The 26,023-nt window shown below is 41.3% G+C and overlaps 1 protein-coding gene across 1 annotated transcript in view; it reads left to right on the plus strand.

Annotated features, from left to right (window-relative positions):
* Klhl2 (kelch like family member 2) overlaps positions 1-26,023 on the plus strand; it is a 104,128-nt gene that overhangs the window by 22,781 nt on the left and 55,324 nt on the right. The window contains exon 3 of the mRNA XM_055618806.1: positions 490-611. Coding sequence (XP_055474781.1) covers positions 490-611 — 122 coding nt within the window. The remainder of the gene's footprint in view (positions 1-489; positions 612-26,023) is intronic.

Here is a 26,023-nt window from a genome sequence, read left to right on the forward strand (position 1 = left end):
ACACACACACACACACACACACACACACACACACACACCCCTAAAAGTCAGAAAGAAAATTTAAAAATAAAATGCCCAGGCCTTAGCACTTGAGAAGCTGAAGCAGGTAGATCTCTGAGATGAAGACCAGTTCCATGATAGCTAGGGCTACATAGAAAAGCCCTGTCTTTAAAAAAAACAAAAATTAAAAAACAAAACCTGAGAGGAATTTATCAAGGAACCCTGCTCAGCAGCACAGACAGTGAGGGATGCTGTCCAGGCAGCTGGATGCAGAGCATTTCATTCTTGCTATGTTATCTTCAGGTGCAGATGCAGAAGTACAGTCTGTAGTTTGCTCAGGACTTATAGGGGAGTGGCTGAGGCCTGCAAAACTTGGCAGATCCTGTTGCCTGTCTAATTGAGTGAGTGGCAGGCAGATGGATCAGCCTATCTTGGTGTTGGTCTTTCCACAGCGGCCTCCCATTGTAACTTCACTCTTTGGTGTTGTAGGTGAGATGAGCGAGAGCCGAGCAAAGAGAGTTCGGATAAAAGAGGTGGACGGCTGGACCCTGAGGATGCTGATTGATTATGTTTACACCGCAGAGATTCAGGTCACAGAAGAGAACGTACAGGTGAGAGCCAAAACCACACCACTCATGTGCACGTTGTTTTCTGATCCAAAAGCACATTCCCACACAGCATGCAGTTTGATCCTGTGTGAAAAGATTCATTGTTGAAATTTTATTTCTAAGGGACACTTGGATGATTGCATCTTTTTAATGGTGTTCCTGATTTCAGTACCTTTTATGTCTTTGCAGATCTGAGACACATCCTTTCTCTCTCTGAGTAATGCTCCTTCTTTTGTGACAACACTGTCATTCTTTATAATTCCTGCTTCATGCAGCCCACAGTTCTTCTTTATTCCTTTGAAGGATAAAGTCTACAAAGGATGTTTTTGACTCCTAACATTCTTTAATTCCTTATTATTTGAGTGTCCTCTTTAAGTAAGTCAGGAATTTAGCCAAAATTTGATGTAGCATCTTATTTTTCATAGAGAACAAATATCTTATAGATGTTATATAAATATTTAAATGTTTTAGGTGGCATAGAAGGATGTTGCAAAAAAAAAAAAAAAAGAAAAAAAGAAAAAAGCAAAAAAGATAAGTCCCTTATTAAAAAAGGCCCTGAGATGGTTGAATGAGAATGGCCCCCATTCTCATGGGGTGGGGGGGTCTCATAGTTTCATATATGTGATTGCTTAGTCTCCAGGGAGTGGAACTATTTGAAAAGATTAGGGAGATTAGGAAGTGTGGCCTTGTTGGAAGAAGTGTATCATTCAGGTTTGAAAAATCCAACCCAAGCCAGGCCCAGTGCTCTCTCAGCATGAGGATCAGGATGTAGGTATGTCTCAAGTATTTCTCCAGCACCATGTCTGCCTTCATATCATTCCCACCATGATGATAATGGACTAAACCTCTGAAACTGTAAGCAAGCCCCAGTTAAATGCTTTCCTGTATAATTTTGGCATGGTCATGGTGTCTCTTCTCAGCAATAGAACAGAGTCTAGGACAGGCCCTTTTCTGTGACCATTCCCCACGTCCACCCTTTCCTTCCTGAAAAGGGGAGCTTCTGTTCTCTGAGAGAGATCCTTTCAGCCTATTACTCATTCATTGATTCAGGTATGTGAGAGCAGGACAGGCATGCACAAAATCTAAATTTTGAGTATGTTTATTCTGTAATTGTTCAGCAACTTTGCTTTTTCTTTTTCTCCTACTGAAAAGAATAGCTTGTTCTTTTGTGTTTCTTATGGTAATGGGTTGTGTATAATGCTTCCCTCTTATGGATTGCTGCAGTGAATGGGCGTCTAAACATTTGTGTGCAAGAATTACACAGGCTGGACTCCTGAAAGTGGAATTGGTTGCGCAAAGAATACATGCATCTCAGTTCTGGGCAGTGATGCCCTATCACCATTTAAAATGTTGGGACACTTTCAGTAGGGATACTGTGTTTTAAGGGCAGCAGAGAAAACTTACAACAATTAAAAAAAAAAAAGATTTATTTTAATTTATATGTCTGTGTTTGTGTGAGTGTTTGCCACATTTGTATGTTCACGTGCTTGCCATGCCTGGAGCTGGACTTAGAGGTGCTTGTGAGTTACTTGACATGGGTGTTGAGAACCAAGCTATGGTTTTCTGGAAGAATAAGCAAATACTCGTAACTGCTAAGCCATCCCTCCAGTCCCTAGAACAGTTTTTAAAATCTACCTGTACAAGTAAGGTCGGAGCATCATGTTTCATGGCACTGACTGGCTGGAATATGCTGTCTTATGTTTGAATGGAGCCTGAGTTCCGTTGTGTAGTATGTCACGTGCCATCTGCTTAATGTGGAGTGTTAGCTGGGCAAAGCTAAGCCTCCTGGTGTTCTTTTAACTATTCTCTTCAGACTTTGCTTGGACCTCTCATTTATGAGGTTAGAAAATCCACCATCAGTTTTGGAGTTGTGACCAAGGGAGATGAGTTCATATGCCTAATGGACATTATTTATTTATCTATCTGTGTGTGTGGGGTCATGTGTGCTATGGTATACATGTAGAGATCAGAGGACAACAAATGAGTGTCATTTTTTGCCTTCCACTTTGTTGTTCAGCATGCCAGGTTAGCTGGGCAGCAATCTTTCAGGGATTCTCCTGTTTCTGCTGCTGGAACTTGGAGATTACAGCCACACTACTGTACCTGGCTTTCTGTGGGTTCTGGGGATTTGAACTCAAGGCTTTATGCTTACATAGCAACTCCTTTGCCCACTATGCCATCTTCAAAAGTCTGGAGGAACATTTTGTTTTAGTGTGGAGGAATGTGTTGGCATTATGTCAAGAGTTGAGAGAAGGTCGCTACCTGTCATCTCCTTCTGGAAGTTTCTCCACACTTAAGCTGCTGTTGGCTTCAGGAGGCATTGCTTTGTTTTGTTGCAGTTGTTGTTGCTTGCTGTGCTTTTTCTTTATTGATGTGCATGAGTGTCACTATGCTCTGTACCTACCTAGCAGAGCGAGGACAGATTTTCTTTAACGCATAGTGTCCACATGGAGGGAAGTTGCTAAAGATGTGCAGGCCTTAGAGTCTAAATATGAGGTCAGTCCTTCCTGTAGTCCATAGCAGTTCTGATGGTGGGAATACTGCCTGTTAGGAGTGAGAACACCTCTCAGGTTTCTTTTAATAACGATTACTTTCCAGCCGTAATCTTATTAGTCATGGCCTTGGAGAAAGACCACTTGCCAGGATGACTTCTGTGCGCATTGCTTACCCCCACAGCACATTCTAAGAGTTGTGTGCGGTGGCCTTGTTCCATTCTATAGCTTTGCTTTAGAGGGGGAAGGGTATCTCTTTAGCTTAAGACTATTCTGGTTTACAAAATCCCTATAGTCCACTGAAAAGTCTGTGTTGTAAAAGTGCATTTTGGAAATAGAATCGATGAAATCAAGCCTCTCTTTCTGTAACAAGTATTTTTCAGTGAACTCTAGAATAAGTCTTTATAGATGAATTAAACTTCTCTTTACTGTGTTTTGATTATTCTTGTCTGTACCTTTTTGTTTAAAATTTCTTGTCCAGTCCAGTGCATTTTTAAGGAAAGGGGCAGTGTGGTGGCGATGTCTGGTGGCCTCAGGAAGGTTAAACTGAAGTTTGAAGTGGTTGCCTGGTGACACTGAGCTGCTCTGAGTACTGTGTTTTTCTAGTGGGGACAGAACGGTGTAGACTGCAAATATTTGCTGTCGTTGCTTGACTTTCTCATTAGACAAACAGTTCGATCTTTTGCAAGATGAACTCCTTTTTCTGAGCTGCTGACTTAGAAGCAAAGCTCAGAGCAGCACAGTGACTAGCGACTTTGGGGTCGTGTGTTTCCCGAAGCCCCAGTGCTTGCTTTAGGGTGTTTGGGCCAGCTGGCTCCCAGTCAGCTGGTGACGGAGCAAGACTGTAACCCTGTTTCACCTGACTTCTAGTTTGAGGTCCTTTTCCCCTTGGTCTCCTCAATCCACACGCTGAAAACACTGTGATAGCTATTTAAGGTGAAGGTTGTTAACTTTGAGTCAGAATGAGGGAGTGAGTAATTTGTAGATTTCCTTCCAAAGAAGGAAGAGTCTCTTACATATTGTATAAGCAATAGGGCTATATCAGGTTTCCTTAATTTTGATTTTTTTTCTTCTCTCTTGGTATTCGTGTTGGCTTTTTTGTTAGATATTTTTAAACTTTGAGATTGGCTGTTTTGTTTCATATATTTCAAACTTAGTGAATAATTTGAGCTGAACAAATTTACAGTAATATAGATTTTGAAGGAGAGATTAAAGGGAAGCTGGTATTTCACTGTGACTTCCTTCTAACTGGCTGAAATGTGCTACCACATGTCTGGATTTGGGGACTCTTCCTTTGCAGACTTTATAAAGATCATAAATGTAGGGAATAGAGAAAACCAACCTGCAGCCGGCTGTTGCATGGGAGTCGTAGGCACTTCTGAGCCCCTAAGCTTTTCCTGAAGGAAGGTGCAGGAGAATATACACGAACTTTTGCACCCTCTTTGAAGATCCACGCACGCTTTTGCTCCTTCCTCGCTGCTTTAAGAACTCTTAGCAAGCCAAGCACTGTGGTGCTTGCCTGAGATACTCTGTATGATACATGGCTAGCATACTAATGCAGTGGTCCTTAACCTTTCTAATGCTGCAACCCTTTAACACACTTCCTTATGTTATGGTGACCCCCAACCATAAAATTATTCCATTGCTGCTTTATAACTGTAAATTTCCTGCTGTTATGAGTTATAATGTACATAAGTGATGTGCGACCCACAGGTTGAGAACTGCTGTGTGAGCGAGGCTGAAATGGGAGGGTCATGAGTTCAAGGCTCGCTGAGGGGACCCTGCGGGTGTCAACCTGGGTAGGATCTTGGGGAGGCTAATGCCAGGCGGTTCACTGTTAGCACATCTAAAACACGGTGCAATTTGGGAAAGTTTTCAGGCAGCAATCACACTCATACCAGCTACACGATAAAGCTTAGGGTGTGACTACTTAGAAATACCCTTACAAAGTACATGTGACCACGAGGGTGGGTTCTGTAGCTTAAAGGCCTAGAATCTAGTGTGGGCTGACCAAGACAGCCTAATGGTCAGTGGTACCTAAAGTCCATGTGGCCCCTGCCTTGAGGATGGGCTTAACAGGGAGCTACAGATAATGGTCTAGGGAGGAAGCACCTGGGATAAGCATTCTGGGAAATTTATCTCCTTCACCTGTGTGTTTAATGTTCCTGGTTTCTCTAGTGATCTGTGGGCGCAAGAATCTTTGTGCCCCGAACAGAGGGAAACATAGTAAGACCCTGTCTCAAAAAACCAAAACCAACAAAGACCTTACATACAAAAAGTATAAATATGTGGTTGTATATGTGAACATTATTGAGGCAGAGTTTTTAATCAGGTGTATTGCCAACAATGTACTGTGCGTTACATGTGTGCTGTGGATCTCAGTTGATATTTTTAGTGCTATGTAAGGCATGCATTATTCTATTTGTGTGTGCCAGTGGTCAATACTGGTGTCTTTATTGTTCTTCACATTTGTGTGTGTATGTGGTGTATATTCATGGTACGTGCGTGTATGTGTGTGTGCTCATGCAGGCCAGAGGCAGGCATATTGAATATTTTGCTGTATCACTCTGCCTTCTGAGGCAGGGTCTCTTCTTGAACCTGGAGCTTGTCCTTTTTGCTTAGGCTGGGATCCAGCAATCCCCTTCCCCACCCTTCTCAGTTCAGGTGTTGTAGGAATACATGGGACCATGCCTGGCTTCACACTGGGGTGCTAGGATCTAAACTCTGGTCCTTGTGCTTGCACACCAAGAATTCCTAGCTGCTGAAAAAGTCTCTCACTGAACCTGGAGCTAGTTTGTGTGGCCAGCAAGCCCCAGAGATCACTCTGTCATTGCTTTTTCAGTGATGGAATTATGCATGTATTTCTTCCTGTTTGTCGCACTCTCCCCCCCCCCCACCCCCCGTCCTTCCTTTCGTCCCTTGTTTCTTTTCTATGGATGATAGGGATCAAAAAGGTCCTCATGTTTATGTAACAAACATTTACCTATTGAGTCGTATTCCTAGTCCCTATAAAGAGATTTTAAAAATCAAGAAATATTGACTGGGATGTATAGTTCTCATGTAGAATGCTTGCCTCAAATGTGCAGAGCCCTGGTTTAGACCCCTGCACCCCAAAGGGGAAAGGACATACCAGGACCTTTACAACAGAAAAGAAAATTTCCCATATTCCAAAGTTACCTAAGATAGGTAGGTGTTACTATTTTTTGAAGTATCTAAAACATTTCAATTTATTTTTCACCATTTCCTTCTCTGTTAAATTTGTAGTTTTGTTCCATACATTTTGACTTTTCAACTTCGGGGTATGTTTGGCTTGCTAAAAATAAGTGTTTTTCACTTGATGTAAGTGTGGAAAACAAAAGTAATAACAAAGAGTGAAAGACAAAGGGTGATGGCAAAAAGGGCTGCTGTAAACAAGTGCTCATTCACTCTGACACTGCAGACATTCGTCTGCAGGCTCCAGTTGTATTAGAATGCTATCACTGGAGCCTGCAGATTTAAAGACCTGACTGAGAGTCTCAAGTGCAGGAATTCTAAGCAATTCATGAAAATTGTTTGGGACAAGAATATCTCATTTCTTTAAGAACTGGAGCAGAATTTAAAATGAGCATTTTTTTTTTTTCCATGAGAGCTTTGAAATCAGTTCTTGGTAATAAACACTGAAAGTGTTCAGCAGGAGCCCAGTGCTGTCCAAAGTTCAGCATGATTTGCCTGTTGGTATAGACCAGATTGCATGCGAAGTGCTACAAGTGTGTTTTACATGTTGGTACTACCAAAAGGACTCACATGCTGCCAGGTCTGTTGGCAGTTAAAGCTTTCAAGGGAATGGAGAAATAGCTCAGCGGTGAAGAGCACTTGTCTAGTTTCCGGCACCAACATGGCAGCTCACAACTGTCTGGAACTGCAGTTCCGGGGCATCTGAGAGCCTCTTCTGGTCTCCGTGGGAGCCAGGTATGTTCATGGTGCACATGTGCAGGCACACACTCATAAAATAAAAACAAATATTTAAAACATTTTAAAAAGAAAAAATTTTAAGTTGCTTAAGCCAACAAAAAGCTATTAAAGGGTGATGATGGAGAAGGTGCTTGCCTTTAATCTCAGCACTCAGGAGAATCTCTAGGTTCCCATATTCCAAAATTACGTAAGATAGGTATTAGCAGATCTCTGAGTTCAGGGCCAGCCTGGTCTACAGAGTTTCAGGACAGCCAGGGATACACAGAGAAACTCTGTCTCGAAAAACAAAAGGAAGCAAAACAAAAGCGATTAAAATGAAATCATTTCAAAAATACATTGATCACATATTTTATTTTATTTAATCAAAATGTGTAGATGTGAGCTTGAATATCGGTCTTTCGTTTTAAAAGGAAGTGTGATCACCTCATTGGAGACGGCCATGTTTTGTTGCATAGCCATAAGCAGCATCAAGTACACTTTTCCAGCTTAAATGTTTTCCTTACACTTGAGAATTCCATTCATGTATGAAATGAAACATGATCACTTCTGTTCCCATTTCCTGCCTCTACCTTCACCCAGAGCTCACTCAACACAGTCCCCTCCCAACTTTATGTCTTTTTTGTTCAGTGAAAGAATTGAGCACTTAAAAGAAATCTCAGCATAGTCTTTGAATTATGCAGTTCTTGTTGCTTCTGCATCTAATCTGATTATTTTTTGTAGTCTCACATTGATGAAGTTACTCTGAGTCAGTCAACATTATTTATGTAGAACTGTTTTTTTTTATTATTATTCTCATTAGTTACATTTTGTTAATTCTGTATCCCAGCTGTATGCCTCATTCCCTTCCCAATCCCACCCTCCCTCCCTCATCTCCTCCCTGCCCCTTTCCAAGTCCACTGATAGGGGAGGACCTCCTCCCCATTCATATGACTCCATTTTGTCAGGTATCTTCAGGACTGGCTGCAAAGTCCTCCTCTGTGGCCTAACAGGACTGCTCCTTCCTTGGGAAGTGGGGAGGTCAAAGAGCCAGTCATTGAGTTCCTGTTAGAAATAGTCCTTGTTCCCCTTACTATGGGAAACCAATTGATTACTGAGCTATCATGGGTCACATCCGAGCAGAGGTTCTAGGTTTTATCCTCTCATGGTCTTTGGTTGAGTGTCCATCTCAGAAAAGACCCTGTGCCCAGATAAAAGACCCTGGGCTCCACAAGCCCAGGTCCTTGTGGAGCTCCTATCTTTTCCACATCAAACTCCCCTTCTTTCATATGATTTCCTGCACTCTGCCGAAGGTTTGGTTATGAGTCTTGGTATCTACTTTGGAACACTGCTAGGTAGAGTCTTTCAGATGCTTTCTGCGGTAGACTCCTGTCATGCGTTCAATGCATATCCCATTTGTCTTTCTAAATGAGGATTGATCATCATACCTCGTGTTAGAACTGTGTTTTTTATGTTTACATTTCTTTTGATTATATGTATGTATTTGAATTATGTTATTTCAGTTGTTATAAGCAGGGGAGCAAATCCATCAACGTATGTAAGCTGGCAAAGCACAGCTTGGCTGGGGGAACAGAAGTGTCTAAACATGCACAGGGTGCAGTTACTGAGAACACCAGAGACTTGTTTAATTGCTTAAAAGATCACCGGAAGTTTGCTAAAGGTGCTTTGGTTTGTAAATTTCTTATCATATTCATAGACATTGAAATAAAATTCTCTTTATAGATAGCTATTTGAATTTTTTTTTTTTTTTTTGAGACAGAATTTCTCTGTGTAGCCCTAGCTGTCCTAGAACTTACTCTGTGGAGCAGACTGGCCTCAAACTTAGAGATCTGCCTGCCTCCTGAGTGTTGGGATTAAAGGCATTTGCCACCACTGCCTGGCAGAAATTTGTTTTAGTAGTGGACTTTTACTTTTGCTAGCAGAATCTCATTATGTAGCCTTTTCTGTCCTGGAATCCTATATAAACCAGGCTGGCCTTAACCTCATAGAGATCCACCGGAATCTCCCTTCTAAGAGGATTAAAGGCAAACTTTACTATGCCCAGTCATTAAAAATGGACATTTTAGACACCTCTGTTAAAGGCTGGAGAGACAGCTCAGAGGTTAAGAGCACTGATTGTTCTTCCAGAGGACCTGGGTTCTATTTCTAACACCCACATGACAGCTAAAACCATCTGTAACTCTAGTCCTTGGTACCTGACACTTTCTTCTGGCCTCTATGGGCACTGCCCACACATGGAGCACAGACATATGTGCAGGCAAAACACCCACATGCATAATTTTTTTCCTAATCTTAAAATTGTTAAGCAACAACAAAACACCCTGTCATTTTAACAGACATTGATGGGTTATGCTAGGTACACAGTCCTGGTGCTATGAAAAATGAACAAAACAAAAAGCATGATGCTGTATACCCTTAGACTGGATTTGATCTTGGCCTTGTTCTTTAACTGCCCTGTGGCCAATTTCTTTAACTTCTCTGGGCCCTTAGTTTTTTGGGGGTGGTGGTGGTGGTGGATAATGCTGTTCTTTCTTCTGTTAGAGCTTGTGAAACTGGCTAGATAACGAGTTTTTGTAGATAGGAGACTAGTAAAATCTGGTTGAGATTAGTTGAAACATAAGTGACTTGGGTGGGAATAGGAGCACTAACCTAAGGACTTCTTTTTAAGGTTAGGATAAATATAATCTAAGTTAAAACTAGGAGTAAGGTGTAAATTCATATCTGAATGACATATTGCAGGAGGCGTGGCATTAGAGCATAAGAGCACTGATCATCATGGTAATGATGATGGTAGAAGAAGTAGTAGTTATGATGACAGAAGTGGCAGGGGGATGATTGTGGCAGAGGAGGGGGTAGTGTTGGTGATGATATAGGAGAAGGTGGTATGTGGACAAGGCAGTATTAGTGATGATCATGGAGGAGCTGATACAAGATAATATTGATTGTAGAGGAGGTGTTGGTGATGATGGAGGAAGTAATACTGATAATGGTATAGGTAGCAGATGTGGTATTGATGATGATGATTGTGGTGGTGGTGTGGAGGACTTTGTGTTGGTGATGATGGAGGAAGTAATACTGAAAATGGTGTTGGTAGAAGAGGTGGTATTGGTGATAATGGTGGTAGTGGAGGAATGATATTGATAATGGTGTTGGTGGTAATATTGATAATGGTGGTAGTAGAGGAGGTGGTGTTGGTGATGATGGCAGAGGAGAGGATTATGGTGGTGGCTATGATGGTGATGAAGAAGACTGTGATGATGATGATGGTGGTGGTGGTGGTGGTAATAGTGGTGATGATGGTGCTGCTGCTGGCGCTCCTGGTAGTAATGGTGGAAATGGAAGTGGTAGTTGAAGTAAAAACAGAGATGGTAAAGGTGGTGGTCTTGATAGTAGAAATGACGTGGATGTGGAAATGGAAGAGGTGGTAGTGTAGATGTATTGATGTAGTAATACCTCTCAGGCAGATGGCAGTTTCTGGCCCATGAAAGGCTACTGTTGTGTGGACATGGTTCTAATCCTATAGTACCTATATTCTAGCTTATCTATAAAGAGATTTGATGAAGGGATAGGTGATTGTCATGACCAAAGTCAAGCATGTTTAGGATTTTGGAGCGCCTATTTCTATAGAGGAATGGAGATCCACCCCAACATCTGAGTCTTAGTACGTGAGGCTTTGGGGCCCATATTGTGGCTTAGTAAGTGTTGTGTGCTTTCGGGAGCACATTCGTGTAGTGTAGTGGGTTTATGACAGACCAGACTGTAAATACTGACTTGGAGTTTCATTAACTTGGTGATCTAGGGCAGGATTGGTTTGTGGCTATGTAGGATCTCCAGTTCACTGGAGTATATGAGGTTTTTAGGATTTGAATGTGGACTGGACGGGTTGTCAGTTGGGTCAGGGTTGATAATCACCACTGCTTCCTACACATGGCTCCAACTTTTCCTTTCTCAGTTCTGAGCTGTTGACCTTGTACATTTTTTCCTCCACTGCCAGTATTGATCTTGATGAATTCCGGTTTTCAGTCGATCATTTGTTAAATATTTATGGAGTGTCTATTATGTGCCAGGCAGTGTTCTATCCATTAACAATCAGTTTCTAGCGGGGAGACAAGGTCCCTGTCTGGAAAGCCTTTCTGTTATTGTAGAGGAGTGGGGCAGGGCAGAAAAACAGTAAACCTCAGATAAGCCAGATAAGTTATTTCTGTGCTCTGAGGAGGACTCGCTTGAACAGAAAACTGAATGAAAAAAAAAGTAAAGCGTGCTATAGAGATGAACACAGAGAATATCCCAAGTAGAAGGAATATTAGGTACAGTGATGGGAGTAAGCTTGTTTTTTTGTTTTGTTTTGTTTTGTTTTGTTTTGTTTTGTTGAGGCACAGTCTCTCTACATAGCCATTGGCTGTCCTGGAACTCTCTAGGTAAACCAGGCTGGCCTCTGCCTCTGAGTATTGGGGTTAATTGTATGTGCTACCATGCCCAACATAAAGTGCTTATTGTTGGAGGAGAATGTAGAGGATGGAGAAAGATGGTACTGGAAAGTGAATAGATCCAGATGAAGTGATTTGGTGAGGAGGCCGGGTTTTATTTCATTTGTAGGACTTCACACATTACTTTCTTCTTCAAGTTGCTACGTGAAAGATGGTTGTAGATGCAGCAGAGAAAGTTGGAAGGTAACTTATTTTTATTCTTTTAAATTTATTTATGTGTTTAGGTGTTTGCCTGCATGTATGTCTGTGCCCTACATGCATGCCTGGTGCCAAAGGAGATCAGAAGAGTGTTGGATCCACTGGGTCTAGGTTTATGGACAGTTACTGTAGTTCACCATGTGGGAAGAGCAGCACAAGCCATCTCCAGCCCAGGAGGTCATTTAGGTATCTGTTGGGGTAGGCCAACTGAGAGAATGGATGTTTGTCTTGAAGTTCTGAATCGTGGTTAAATTTGGGAGATGTTTGGAGGTAAGACCAATGATATTGGTGCTTGCCACAAAGGTGTAAAGATTTACCAAGGATAGCATGAGCAGTGGAGCTGACATTTGTGTGTTGTATCAGATAATAAAGATGTGGGATCGGGGTCCAATTTTGGAGGTAGTAGAGATTGGGGATTAGTAGTTCTTTTTTTGAAGTGTTGTTGAGTGATGCTGACAAGGTGTTGGGAGCTGTTTAAACAAAACGTGAGTCATATAAGGCTTGATTAATAGTTTGTATGCTTAAAAGTGTTTATGCATGATAAGATTGATTCTTGGCCTATTCAGAGTTTTTATTCTGTGCTGGAAAAGGATCAGATTTCACAGCTTTAGCACCTAGGTACAATGTAAGTCACTATATAGAGAATGAAAGGAAAAAAAAGAATGAAGGATAATCAGTGGCAGTCTGGAGTATTCTATCGTTTGGATGAGCAAATGAGTTGCCAGTTTTATAGCGGGAAGCCAGGTGGATGCTAGGTTTAGAGGAGGAATGCTGGGTGTTGGTGACAGGCCTGGAAAGTGGAGAGTGAATTGACATTGGCTGAGGTAGCGTCATCAGGGTGGCTGTTACTACTCGGCAGTTTACCTCGCACAGTCTCAATTCATGCTGATTATCTGCTGTCTTGTCTGATTAGTGCTTACTGTACTCAGAATGTTCTGTGGGGGAATGGTGTATACAGGATCATACTAGTTGATAATGACCCTGAAAAGCTCTTTGGATGTGATGGTAAGAATGAGAACTTGATTGGAGTGGACTGAGGAGACTGCAGAAATCACAGACTGCTCATTCAGAGCATTTTGCTCTGAAATCCAAGAGAAATGTGCTGGTTGAAGAGGCCGAGGAGGGTAATAGAGAGATTGTTTCTTAACGTTAGCATTTTAAAGCAAGTTTCTATGACAGAATGACCCATAGAGATGCAGAGGCTGGTGAAAACAAAAGGAAGGAGACTGAGAGAAGGTTATAATTGGGAAAATCTTAACAAAATTGATAAAGGTTAAGATCTGAAATAAAGTACAAGAGTTTACCTGGAATGGAAACAAGAAAAGTTGTTCTACTGTTGAACCAGAGGAAATGCAGACATGTTTATAGGTTTAAGGTTTGGATGCTTGGGTGGTGGAAAGTTCTGTCAGCCTGCCTCTATTTATAAAAATGGGGGATAAGGCTAGTAAATTACCAGCCTAGACGAAGATGGGGAAAAGAGATAGTGGAGATTTTGAGACTAGCAATGCTGACTTATCATTTTGGAAAGGACAGAAGTGAATTTGCTCATGAAATACAGAAAGCAGAAATATCCTTCTGAGAGCTCATTTGAGATTTGAAGTCATAACAATCAGCTAGAATGGTTGTGTGATTTTCTTAAGTCACATTCAGCCACTTTCGTATGGAGATGATGAGTATAGCTCTTGCCATAAGATCGGCAGAAGAAACCACCACCAGATTGACAGGTTTGAGTCACGCAGGCTGGGCTGAGTGACTAGATGTGTCCTACATTTCTGTCATCCTTTCAGATTAATGAAACAGAGGAGAATACATGGATAGATAATTGAGAGAAGGGGGAGGAGTTGCAGTTACCCACATTAGAAATGTTATTTGGGCTGGGTGGTTGTGGCGACGCGTGCCTTTAATCCCAGTACTCAGGAGTTTTTGCTCTGTCTGGATCTGTATATTTTTCAAAACCTGTCAGATGTTGTGGTATAGTGGAGAGTTGTGGTTTAGGTTTTTAAAAAGCCATTGGTAAACAAGTAGCAATGATTGATGCCATCAGCTATTCCACTAAGAGTGAGAGAATGTGAGCTTCAAGGAAGCTGGGTTTAGGCATGAAGGAGGTGCCAATGGGGATTGACATCTGCCTGTCATTAGGCACTGCTGTTTGTGTTTTTTCCAGAAAGTGTTTCTCTGTGTAGCCTTGGCTGGCTTGGACTCACTTTGTAGACCAGGCTGGCCTCGAATACAGCAATCCTGCTTCTGCCTCCCTGAGTGCTGGGATTAAAGGCATGTGCCACCATGCCTGGGCTTTTTAGGAATGGATAGTAACCAATTAGTGGAATAATTTAAATAAATCATCTAGAAAGAAACTAGAAAGTTTTGTTCACATCTAAATACCATCTCAAGGCTAAAGAATAGATTAGGAAATAAGTTCTAGAAAGCGTCCATGTTCTGTGAAATGTGTTGAGTTCTAAATTGTAATGTAAAAAGTTACTGTGGAATGTGGGTTTATAGGGGTATGAGAGGAAAAGTTTAATAAATAATAGGTACGGGACTAAGTTTGTTATTAACTTGTATAAACACTTTGTTGTTGGTGTATTTTCTGTTTACCTTTTTATCCCAGGCTGCTTAATTATTTTATTGTGTGTATGTGTAGATGTGTGAATGAGTGTGTATGCCATGGTGCACATTCGGACAGAGAACAGTTTTTAGAGTCAGTTTCCTCCTTGCCCTTCATGGGTCCCAGGTATTTAAAGACTAGGTTTGGTGGCAGTTTTATCTGACCTATCTTTCCAGCCCCTCCAGATTGCATTCTTCTGGGTACATTTCTAATATGGAAATGCTCAATCTGTGGTTGCTTGGCTATCAGGGAAGCACAAATGCTCCATATGTTTTCTTTCAGTGAACACGTGCAGATGGACCTGCTTAAGATGGGGAGCAGTGAGGATGACATCAGAGTGATGGCTGGACCTTGAGTCCTCATTCTGTTTCTTGGCTTTGTAGATTTAGAAACTGTTTCGTTAGCTCCTTTAGGGTTAATTGGACACTTGGGAAGTAAGTAGTTAATTGACACAGGTGAGTCAATTAAAAGGTTAATACATGAGCCTTAATAATCTCACTTTTAGTAAGGTCACAGGTATTTCTGTAGAGTGAAATATATGTATGTATTATGTAGTGTGCATGATTATAGCTAGTTTTGTAGTAGAATTTGTAATCAGACCATCATGTGAGGAGCATGGATTTCCAGGGAAGACATTTTGTCAAAGATAAAGAGGTGCGGCAGGTCCTGTTGAATAATCAGCCTGTTTTAGAACCCGTGTTTCAGATAATACGTATATTGAGTGTGCAGCATGAAACCTTGTGCCTGTACCTTTCATAGGCTGTACTCTGAAAACCTTGATGAGTAGTTGCTCTTCACAGCACCTATTCATTTATGTAGTAAGTTGGTAGCTGTGCTTCTTTTCCCTTGACACCTGTGGATGGTTATAGCTCTGCCAGCCACGGTGGATCACTAAGGTACTGATTCTCTACCAGGGCCCCTGGGGTTTTGAGTTCTTCTGAAATTCCTTGTGGGTATTTAATAATGTGGACATTGAAACTATTAACACTACCATATGCTTGAGTATGGGCTGCCCTCCCCATTTCACTCATGCTGGGGTTAAAACCCTTAACCTCATGAGCATATGAGGCACTCTACAATTGAGCTGTGTCCCCAACCCTTTAGTTGTATTTGATGTTTACTAACAAGTCCCTTTCCAGGTCTGCTCCCATACCCTTTGGTCATCTCGGTAGAGTGACCTTCTTTCTTCAGTGGCGGTATGGTTAGAAGTTGCTTGAGAACCGCAGGAGTGAAAGTTCAGTAGGAGACAGCTTCCAGGTGAACAAGAGCATCTACTGAGCAGTTCTATTAAGTGTCCTGAGTGGCCTCTTAGGGCATAATCACTTAAGTACATAATGCTGCGTGTGTTTAAATGACAGCTGAGCGACTCAGAAAAGAATAATAAGCCCTTAGAGTGGTTCTCTGCTAGAAAACCCCATGGGCCAGTGGACCCTGGCTAATTATCATGTGATCATTTACAGCGCAAGTCCTGAATTACCATTAGCTTCAAGAGTAGATTTGAATAGGGCATTAACCTTTCTGTCTTCTCAGCCATTAGGTGAAGCCAATAATGTCTTGCCACATCATGGAATTGCAATAAAATGCAACAGTGAAAGATTGCAAAAATATTGAAAAGGCTTTGTTAATGTTGAGCACAAATAAGAACTGGCTAGAAATAAAATGACAGGACTGAAGAAGATGAACAACTCATTAAGATTGCCTGGTATCACTGGGTGGAAAATGGCCCATCGGAAACCTTATATTCTGAATCATTTATTGTTGTTAATTTGATACAGAGGCCTCTTCATGCAGTGACTTTTTTGAGTTTGACTTAGTGTTGAGATAAATCTCTGGAGTGCTTGTTCTGCTATGATGTATATTTGATTTATAATAACTTATTCCATTGGTTTCCAACCTCTTGCAGTGGCTGGAGGAGTGGTGTTTCTCCCAGCACAGCGTGTGGGGGTGTAGAGTGACGTCTACTTATGTTCTGTTTTAGTGTGTGATAGAAAATAAGTCCTTTTTTATTTTTTTGATGATGTGCCCAGAAAGCATAATTTAAAACTTGAAAAAAATCATACATAAAAATTTCTTGGAGCAAACCCTCAGAATTTATGGTTGTTTATAGCCAACCAGTAGAGCTGCTTATCAATGAGGGTGTGTCATTGGTATGGGTTATCTTACATTCTAATCTTCAGTAATCTTCTAACGTATTTTATCAACTGTATCAAGATGGCAGACACGGAGGTTTAATACGATCTAAAGGCAAAAAAGTTTAAGTTATTTACAAATGAGCAGATTAGGTGATGTGTCTTACTTGGTAGAAGTTTGATTTTGGTTGAATATTTGTGCATCTAGAACATACCTTTTCCAGTCATTCCAGGTAAGTTGTGTTTCATTCTGTAGGAGTCCAGAGCACGTGAAAATCTTATTTAAGTTTGGTCTGGATAGGCTGTGGCAGGCAGCTCATTGGGGAACTTAGAGCCTTGTCATAATAACATCTTCTAAAACTAGGTGGGACTATAAGCCTTGACATTTTTTTTTTTCTAGCTGCCTGCCTGGAGCACACACAGCTGGGTGTTTCAGAAGCCGTGGTAATTAACTTACTTGTTATGGGTTTGGGTCATTAAAGCATGTGATCTTTCAAGATGCTGTGAGACTGATGTTTTCAATAGTTTTATGTGGTACATAAAAGACATTTATCTCAATGGACAAACAGTGACTTTACCCTGATTATGACATTGCAAATGACAACATTGTTGTAATAGTTTGAACAGCAGTGAAAGATAGAGGTAAAAAGCCTCAGTGGACAGAAGCTTTTCATGGTCTTTGATTTTGCCTTGCGTTGTCTAGGCCAGGAGCTTTGTGTGTATACACGTGGATCCATGTGGCTGCCAGTCCCCACAGTGTTTCTCTCCAAACAGGCTTTGTAGTTGAGAGGGCCTGAAAGTCAATTGTTTGTGGATCTGGAATGTTAAATTTTAGATCAGACAAACTTTTATAAAGCCCAGCATTATTGCTGTACACATTTTAAAACTAGTATGACCTTTTGAACCGTGATGTCTTAGTCACATTAGTGGGTTAAGAAAATTCCTGTGCTTTTGATAATCTGATTTTGAAATCTCGGTTGTGAAAAATTAAATACATCACTAACACATTAATAGTTTGGCGTGTAAATGCAGGTGTATGCATGTGTGTGAGTGATACACTCGTTACTGTGTGTGCGGAGGCCAGAGGTTGACATTAGGTGTCTTCCTTTATTATTTTCCACCTTAGTTTTCGAAACAGAGTTTCTTACTGAGCCTGTTCATCATTTGGCCAGAGTGGCTGGCTGACGAGCCCCTGAGATCTTTCTGACTCCACTTCCTGATGCTTAGATTTTATAGGCATGCATACCCAGCTTTTTCTCGTGGGTGCTATGGATTTGCATTCAGTTCTTATGTTTGCATAGCAAGCATGTACCCAAAGTTAGCCATCTTTTCAACCTCAATTACTGTTTGAAATGAAGTTTGTGAGTGCTACTGTAGAAATTTTGCTACATAACTGCACTTGATGTTTTTGTTTTGATTTATTTTAAATTTTGGATTTCTACCAGACATGGTTGCTATTTTCCGTTTAAAAAAATCAAGCATCTGGCTTATGGGTGCCACCAGTTGACTTCTGCCTAATCTCCAGGGTGTACTTTCTGTTTTGAATTTTGATGGTGATGAAGGGTGTATCCTATGCTGCTTCACTACTGCGCTACATCCTCAGCTGTTAGTGTGGGGTTTAAAGGGCTCAGTTACTTTTCCTTATTGATGTATAATTTAGATTTTAACTGTGTAGTTTGCAGAATTTTAATAAGTGCAGACACTTTGACCCACAGTAGCATTAAGGTATTGAACATGTGGAACTTCAGACATCTTTCCAATAAATGCCCTTCCCAGTCCACTGGTGTGATTTCTATGAGAATAGTTTTGGGTGTTTTGAATTTCATATACGCAGAAGCATCCAGGGTATGGGTTGGGAGGTGCTGCCTTCTCTACCACTGTAGTGTTTATGAGTTTCATCTAGGTGATTTTTCGGCAGTTGGTTCCTTCTTTCTTGCTGAGTGAACCTTTGTATGTATTGAGTATGTGGTATAGTGTGTTGCTAGGCACTCGAGTTAACAATTTGGGGTGTTATGAAGACCTAAAGAGCCTTGATGGGCAGCGCTGAGCTTAACAAATAGGACGTAATTAAGCCCTTGTACAGGTCAGCCAAGCTTTCAGGAAGATGTGTGGACTTAATTTCATATAATATAAAATCTTATTTGATTTTTTTCTTTTTTGCTTAGGTGCTTGTTATGTATCTTTCTATTTTTTTCTAGCAACAATTTAATCTTACTGTCTTTTTTTTTTAATGTCCTACATTAGCTTTGAGTCACAAAGTTGGATGGTAGTATATGGATACTTAATACAGAGAAGGTTCAGAAGACAGATGTAATTTCTTAATGAAAACCAATATGCAACCTTCAAGTAGCTATTCCCCTTTTTTCTAGTGTGTGTGTGGGGGGGGTGCGTGGGGGTGATAGAGTGTGTGAAAGCGCTTGAGCATGAATTTGGAGGCCAACAGACTACCTCATATGTCACCCTCAGGAACACCATCCATCTCCTTCTGAGTGAGATAACCTCTCAAATTGGCCTGCAGCTCACCACTTGACATAGATAAACCAGGATGCTGGCTATGGGGTCCCAGGGATCTTTCCATCCCCACCTTTCCATCACCTCCTCAGCACTGGGATAACGAGAGCATGTGCCTTGCCTGGCATTTTTGTTTGTTTTGCTTTTTAAGACAGGGTCTCTGTGTAGCCCCAGCTGTACTAGAACTTATGATGTAGACCAGACTGACCTCCAAATCAGAGATCTACCTACCTCTGCCTCTTGAGTGTGGGGATCAAAGGCATGCACCATCATTCTTGGTGCTGGCGTTTTAATGTGGGGGTTGAACTAAGTTCATATGTTTATAAGGCAAGTACTTTACCAACTGATTTATCTCACTAGCTTCTCAAATAATTTTTCAGTGGTTGAGATTGTAGTGTTTGCGTGTATCTATATACCTGTGTTTTGATTTAGTGTTGTTTCTAAGAATACATAACAATAAAAATGATTTGCCCTCTCTAAAACTTTAAAGACTCCCATTAGAAAAAAACAAACAAACAAACAAAAAAAAACAAAACAGGTGTGCTTTAAAAAGAAGCCAGGCATGGCAGTGCATGCCTGCACCAGCATGTTATGAGGCATTGGTAGGTAGCTCGCCAAGTATGAGTCAGCCGGGTTTCATACACATGGAGTTACAGCCAATCCAGGGATAAATGTGGAACTCTGTTCCAGAAGAAGAAGAAAGAACAGGAGGAGGAGGAAGAGGAGGAGGAAGAGAGGGAGGGGGAAGAAAAGGGGAAGAAATAGAATGCAGGTGTGGAAGAAAGGTCAAGGAGAAGAAGAGAGAAAAGATCAGGAAGAGAAGGAGGTGAGTGTAATAAAGCAATCAGGGCCCCAAAGAACTCTCTGAATTACTTCCCCCGGTCTAGTGAATGATTGCCACAAAATGAGGCACTGGAGATAAATTATTCTGACAATTATGTTTGGCATTTAATTTGGTAGTTGTTATCCAGAGTTGTAAAGGTGCTTGTGCTCCACTTTCGAGAGGCAAGGTTATCCTTAGTCCCTCATCTGAAGACCCATTTTGCCGCTGTTTTAGTTTAGTGTTTTAAAGGCAATTTTTGAGGCCTACTGAGCATACTTACTGCTTTCTATTTTCTGTTTTAGGCATTGCGATTTCAGCTTGCCAGTCTCATTTAACCAGTCTTGTTTGTTTGGGCCAGACTGGATTTGAACTCACTATGTAGCTTAGGATAATCTTTAACTTCTCATCCTCCTGCTTTCTTTCCTTAAGTGATGTGAACCTCAAAATCTAGTTTTATGTGGTGCTGGCTATCAAACTCAGAGCCTCCTGCATGCTAACCAAAAGCTTTGGTAACAGCCGTATTTCAAGCCCTAAATTATGTTCTTGGAAGGTGGATATGAACTTAGTGGTAGTCTGTTTTTTTTTTGTTGTTGTTGTTGTTGTTGTTTTGTTTTTTAAGTTATTTGAGAAATTCGAAAGTCATGGGAAGGAAGAATTATGAAGGATCTAACGTAAACACAGAGGCAAATTTATTTGTGGTGTTACAGAGCTATGTTTCCAGTGTGCTGGAGGCAGAGCCTGGAGTTTTAGGCCAGCTTGGGCCAGATAGCACTACCCTGTCTTAGAAACAAAAATAATACAAACAAGCAAACAAAAACAAGGCACATCTAATGTGACAGGTTTTTCTGATACTTGTTTTTATTTTGTTTTCAAGTAGGGCCTTGCACTGTACTCAGGCTGGCCTCATCTTGTGATCCTCCTGATTCAGTCCCTGGATGCATGCATTATCTGCATGTTTCCATTTTCTGATTTGTAGTGGTAACTTAAAGAGAAGGCACTAATGTAGTTGAGATGAAAGTGCATTGCTCTGAGAAGGGATATGGGATTAAATATTGAAGGAAGAGGCTGCCTACACCCTGTACCTCATCCACTTTGTCAAGCACTAGACCTCGTTTAGGTTTTACAACATCCTGGACAGTGGAATGTTTTACAATTGGGAAAATTGTGGCACAGGAAGACTCAGTGGTTTTCCAGGATCACACAGCTACTGTGGAACTATTCTAGATTCGAGGCCAGAGTTCTCTGACTAAAGCTGGCAGCATGGTGTCCATTCTGTAGTCTTCTCAATCTCCATGCTCTTAAAACGTTCTAGAAATTCAGTGACAGACTGGTGTTAATATCTACAGCTCCTTACTTCCAACCTTAGTCTCTCCATGGCTTTGAAGGCGATAGGAGTTCAAAGACCTCTTGGAACTTAGGAGTACTGGGATGAAGGGAGTTGTCCCTGCTAAGTGAATGGAGGCAATCCCCATTTGATTCTGAGCTCTCCGGTGGCTGATGGTTTAGTCTGTTTTGTTAATTTCTATATCTCTAGAACCTAGCTTATACATTAATTAGTACAGAGGTGAGTGTTCAGTACAGATTCGTTAAATGAACAATAAGTGATTATCTAATGAATAAATGCTCATGGGTCCTTTAGGATGAGTAAAAGTTGCCAGCAATGCATCCTGGCCAGCCAGATGAGATAAGAGGAAGAAGCCTCAGCAGAAGCATTCCTCAGCCTCAGGCCAGGACCCAGGGCAGGACTCATGCGTAGCAGAACCTTGCAGAGTGTGACAAGATGTGGCCAAGGAACTGAAGTCTGGCAGGAGAAGGATCCTTGTTTGGGATAGTGGGGGGAAGGAGTAGCTGCCTGGAACTGGGTCTGCTGAATAGCATGTCATAATGCTAAGGCCCCACATTCGCAGTGACATTAAGTCAGATGGCTGCTTTATCCAAAACTCTCTCCTGTTAGAGAGGAGAGTGCTCAGACACAGGGTGTAAGGGCTGGAGCCAAGCTGTCATTAGAAGACAGCAGTAGATCCCTGTCTTGTATGGCAGGAGAAATTGAGTGCAGCTCTCTAGCTCTTTTTTTTTTTCTTCTTCTTCTTTGTGTATGGAATGTACTGACCATCAGGGTTTTCTAGTGTGGTTGTATGTTAAAGCTGAGAGTCTGCTTTAGTTTGTAAGATGATCATAAGTTATAGCCAATATTTTATTACATTTATTTTATGCATTTTGCAGTGCTGGAACTTAAGCTTAGGATCAGACATATGCGAAGCAAATGCTGTACTGTTCAACTACATCCATGACCCAGAGAAACCGTCATTTTTTTAAAGACCATATTAATCTTGATACCTGGTGTGCCAGCACATGCCTGTAATCCTCGTGCATGGGAGTTTAAGCCAGGTCGAGTGTGAGTTCAAAGCTTGGCTGGACTACATACCATCTAATCAGTCTTCATTATTACTGGTCATAAAACATTTTATTATGTTGCTTTACAATATTGGGCCAAGCAGTCCCACATTGTTACATGTTTTTTCTTGTGCATGTGAGTAATAAACACCACAGTAAAATGTATTGATATAACATGTTTTGGTTTGTTGTTTCTCTTTTTACTATTTTCTCAGAGTACATACCCGAACATATACCTGTAGGATCAAAGCTTCCAACTACGTGTGGTGTGTTTGTTTAATTGTACTAGTAGTTATGTTTTAATTTATATGTATATGATAACCAATAGTGCTCTAAATGCTTTTCTCATTTCCTATACATAGTTTCTCTGTAAATTATCCCTGATCATGTCTGACTTTTTTTTGGGGTGGGGGGGTCTTGCTTTCTAGTCGCTGCTGGCACTAAGGTTAGTCCGTGCTGGCCTGGAACTGGAAATATAGCCTAGGCTAACCTGAAGCTGTGTAGTAATCCAGGCCTCCTGCCTCTGCCTGCTGGATGCTGAGATGACAAGTAGGCACCTGATTACATCTTTTAAGAATATTTTAAATTATTAACATCTTGTTTTAATTAAATTTCTTTTCTAATATAATATATACTGATTACAGTTTCCCTCCTCTCAACTTTTTCCAGATCTTCTCCACCTTCTCACCCACCCTAATCCACAATTTTCTTTCTCTCATTAGAAAACAGTCATCTAAAGAATAAGTAAATAAGATAAAAAAACAAAACAAAACAATAAGAGAAAACAGAAAAAAAAAGAGCCAAAGGAAAAGCACAAGAAAGACATACAGACACACACATTCTTTTATACAGATAGCTCATGAAAACACAAAACTGGAATCCTTAATATAAGCAAAAGACCTGCACAGCTCAAAACAAAACAAAACAGTCCCCAAAGCCCAGACAATGCATTACAAGACAAAAAGAATCCATCAAAAATACCAGTGGTTTGTTTTGTGTTGGCCGTCTTCTGCCCATAAGTGTGGTTTCTATACCCTGGGGGGGGGGGGGAGAATTCTGTTGGAGAAAACTAACTTTTATTTGCTAGCAGTTGTTAATTGGAGCTAGCTTCTGGCTTAGAGGGAAGTGGGGGAGGCTTGTTACTAACATATATTAATTATAGGTAATGCTGGGTTTCATTTTAAGAATAGTTGATCTAAAGAATGTGAGATAGAATATCCACTTGTAAGTGAAGAGAACAGATCTTAGTGCTTCTTTGTTATGGGCTTGACTCTTCAGTTCAATTACAAAAGAAGGAAAAAGTAAACCTTGAGTTAGAGACAGGTTAGTGATCACAGGCCAGGCTCTGTGCTAAGTGGTTGACTGGCACTAGTTTTTCAACAATGCTGCAAGCAGGGTAGGTGTTATCTCTCTTGTGGGTTTGGGCCATGGTTGGAAAAGTCCTGGGTTGTAAAAGATGGAAATAGTGGCTATAAAAGGGATATTGGAGAGGACAGCTTTCAGACAGCCTGAAGGCTTAGTTGTGCCCCGCCCCCTTATCTCCTGGATTGTATCTCTGGAAAGTTCATCAATCACAGGTATATTCTGTTAAAGAGTCAGTCTCTCTTAAAACTTTAAATGCCTTTGGACTGCTATTGGTAGATATCTCACGGGATTGAGTGTAGTCAAGGGCGTGTTGGGCAGAGGAAGTCAAAGTAGGCATGTTTAGGGTTGGCAAGTTACAGTAGGTGGTTAAAGCAGGGGCTGCTGCCTGGTTGCCAGGCGTAAAGAGTTCTGAGACTAAGACGATGGCAGGATGCCAGAGACAAACACTTCCTGTTTCTAAACTCTTTAGTGTCGTCCTGTATCCCTGAAAGAGGAAGCACAGCCTTCCTGTTTGTGTCCTGTGCCCACTGAGGTCTCAGCAGTCAGAGGCAGTGCTGCTCAGTGGCGCTGCTGCCTGTAACTGTTGCATCTGTAAATGAGCGTTGAGCTGAAAAAACAACCCTGTAGAGTAGTACTTACAGATTTTAAAAGACAAATATTGCTGAAAACCAGTATCAACCAATAAAACTGATTTTATTTCACAATGAGATGTGTGTGTGTGTGCACTCGAATGTGCATACTGGCACACGCGCATGCGTATGCATCTGTAAGTACATGTATAGAAACCAAAGGTCAGCATGTTGAATGTCTTTCTCAGTCACTTTTCACCTTATTTACTTCTTTTGTTTGTTTCCTTTTTTGAAGCAGTCCCTTACTGGACCTTGAGTGCACCAGTTCAGCTAAACTAGCCAACAAGCTCCAGAAACCTCCTTTCTCCCCAGTGCTGGCATTTAGAGGTGCATGCTGCTGCTGTTCACTTTGTTTTGTTTTTAAAAGTGAGGTCTTCCTGCTTATGGAGAAAACTCATTGCCTACTGAGAGAGTTTTCTAATCACTAAATGAGGTTCTTCAAGACCAGCAACATCTTCATCTGTGGAGATAATGTCACTCTTTGTTTGCATTCAGGCTGTTGTTTCTGAGATGACTGTAAAATGGTTGGCCGGTTAATGAAAGCCTATACTTTGGTAGTACATTTGTGAGTTTATACTGACCAAGGCTGTCCACTTCATGTTCATGTTTTCTTAAGCATCTTATGTATGTAGTAGCCAGAACCGTTTGTAGTCTCTTCTTTTTTTTTTTTTTTTTTAAAATCTTTTATTTATTTTTTATTAATTACACTTTATTCATTTTGTATCCCCCCATAAGCCCCTCCCTCCTCCCCTGCCAATCCCACCCTCCCTCCCCTTTCTGCATGCATGCCACTCCCCAAGTCCACTGATAGGGGAGGTCCTCCTCTCCTTCTTTCTGATCTTAGTCTATCAGTTCTCATCAAAAGTAGCTGCATTGTCCTCTACTGTGGCCTGGTAAGGCTGCTCCCCCCCAGGGGGAAGTGATCAAAGAGCAGGCCAATCAGATTATGTCAGAGGCAGTCCCTCTTCCCATTACTATGTAACCCACTTGGACACTGAACTGCCATGGGCTACACCTGTGCAGGGGTTCCAGGTCATCTCCACAAATAGTCCTTGGTTGGAGTAGGAGTCTCTGGGAAGTTCCCTGTGTTCAAATTATCTTGTTCTGTTGCTCTGCTTGTGGAGTTCCCGTTCCCTCCAGCTCTTACTATTTCCCACTTCTTACATAAAATTCCATTCACTCTGCCCATCAGTTGGCCATCAGGCTCAGCATCTGCTTTGACAGTCTATACTGCAGAAGCTTTCAGAGGCCCTCTGTGGCAGGTTTCAAGGTTGTTTCCTGTTTTCTTCTGGCTTTCAGAGGCCCTCTGTAGCAGGTTCCGAGGTTGTTTCCTATTTTCTTTTTCTTCTGATGTCCATCCTCTTTGCCTTTCAGGATGGGGATTGAACATTTTAGTTAGGGTCCTCTCTTTTGCTTAGTTTGTTTAGATGTACAGCTTTTAGTGGGTTTATTCTATATTGTATGTTTATATGAGTGAGTATATACCGTGAGTGTCTTTTTGCTTCTGGGTCAACTCACTCAGGATGATCCTTTCCAGGTCCCACCATTTACCTGCAAATTTCATGATTTCCTTATTTTTCATTGCTGAGTAATACTCCATTGTATAGATGTACCACAGTTTCTGCATCCATTCTTCAGTTGAGGGGCATCTGGGTTGTTTCCAGCTTCTGGCTATTACAAATAAAGCTGCTACAAACATGGTTGAACAAATGTCCTTGTTGTGTACTTGCGCCTCTTTTGGGTATATGCCTAGGAGTGGTATGGCTGGATCTTGAGGAAGCGCTATTCCTAGTTGTCTGAGAAAGCGCCAGATTGATTTCCAGAGTGGTTGTAC

The sequence above is a fragment of the Psammomys obesus genome, unplaced genomic scaffold (genome assembly GCF_907164565.1).
Source record: "Psammomys obesus unplaced genomic scaffold, mPsaObe1.curated_primary_1811, whole genome shotgun sequence".
Taxonomy (NCBI): Eukaryota; Metazoa; Chordata; class Mammalia; order Rodentia; family Muridae; genus Psammomys; species Psammomys obesus.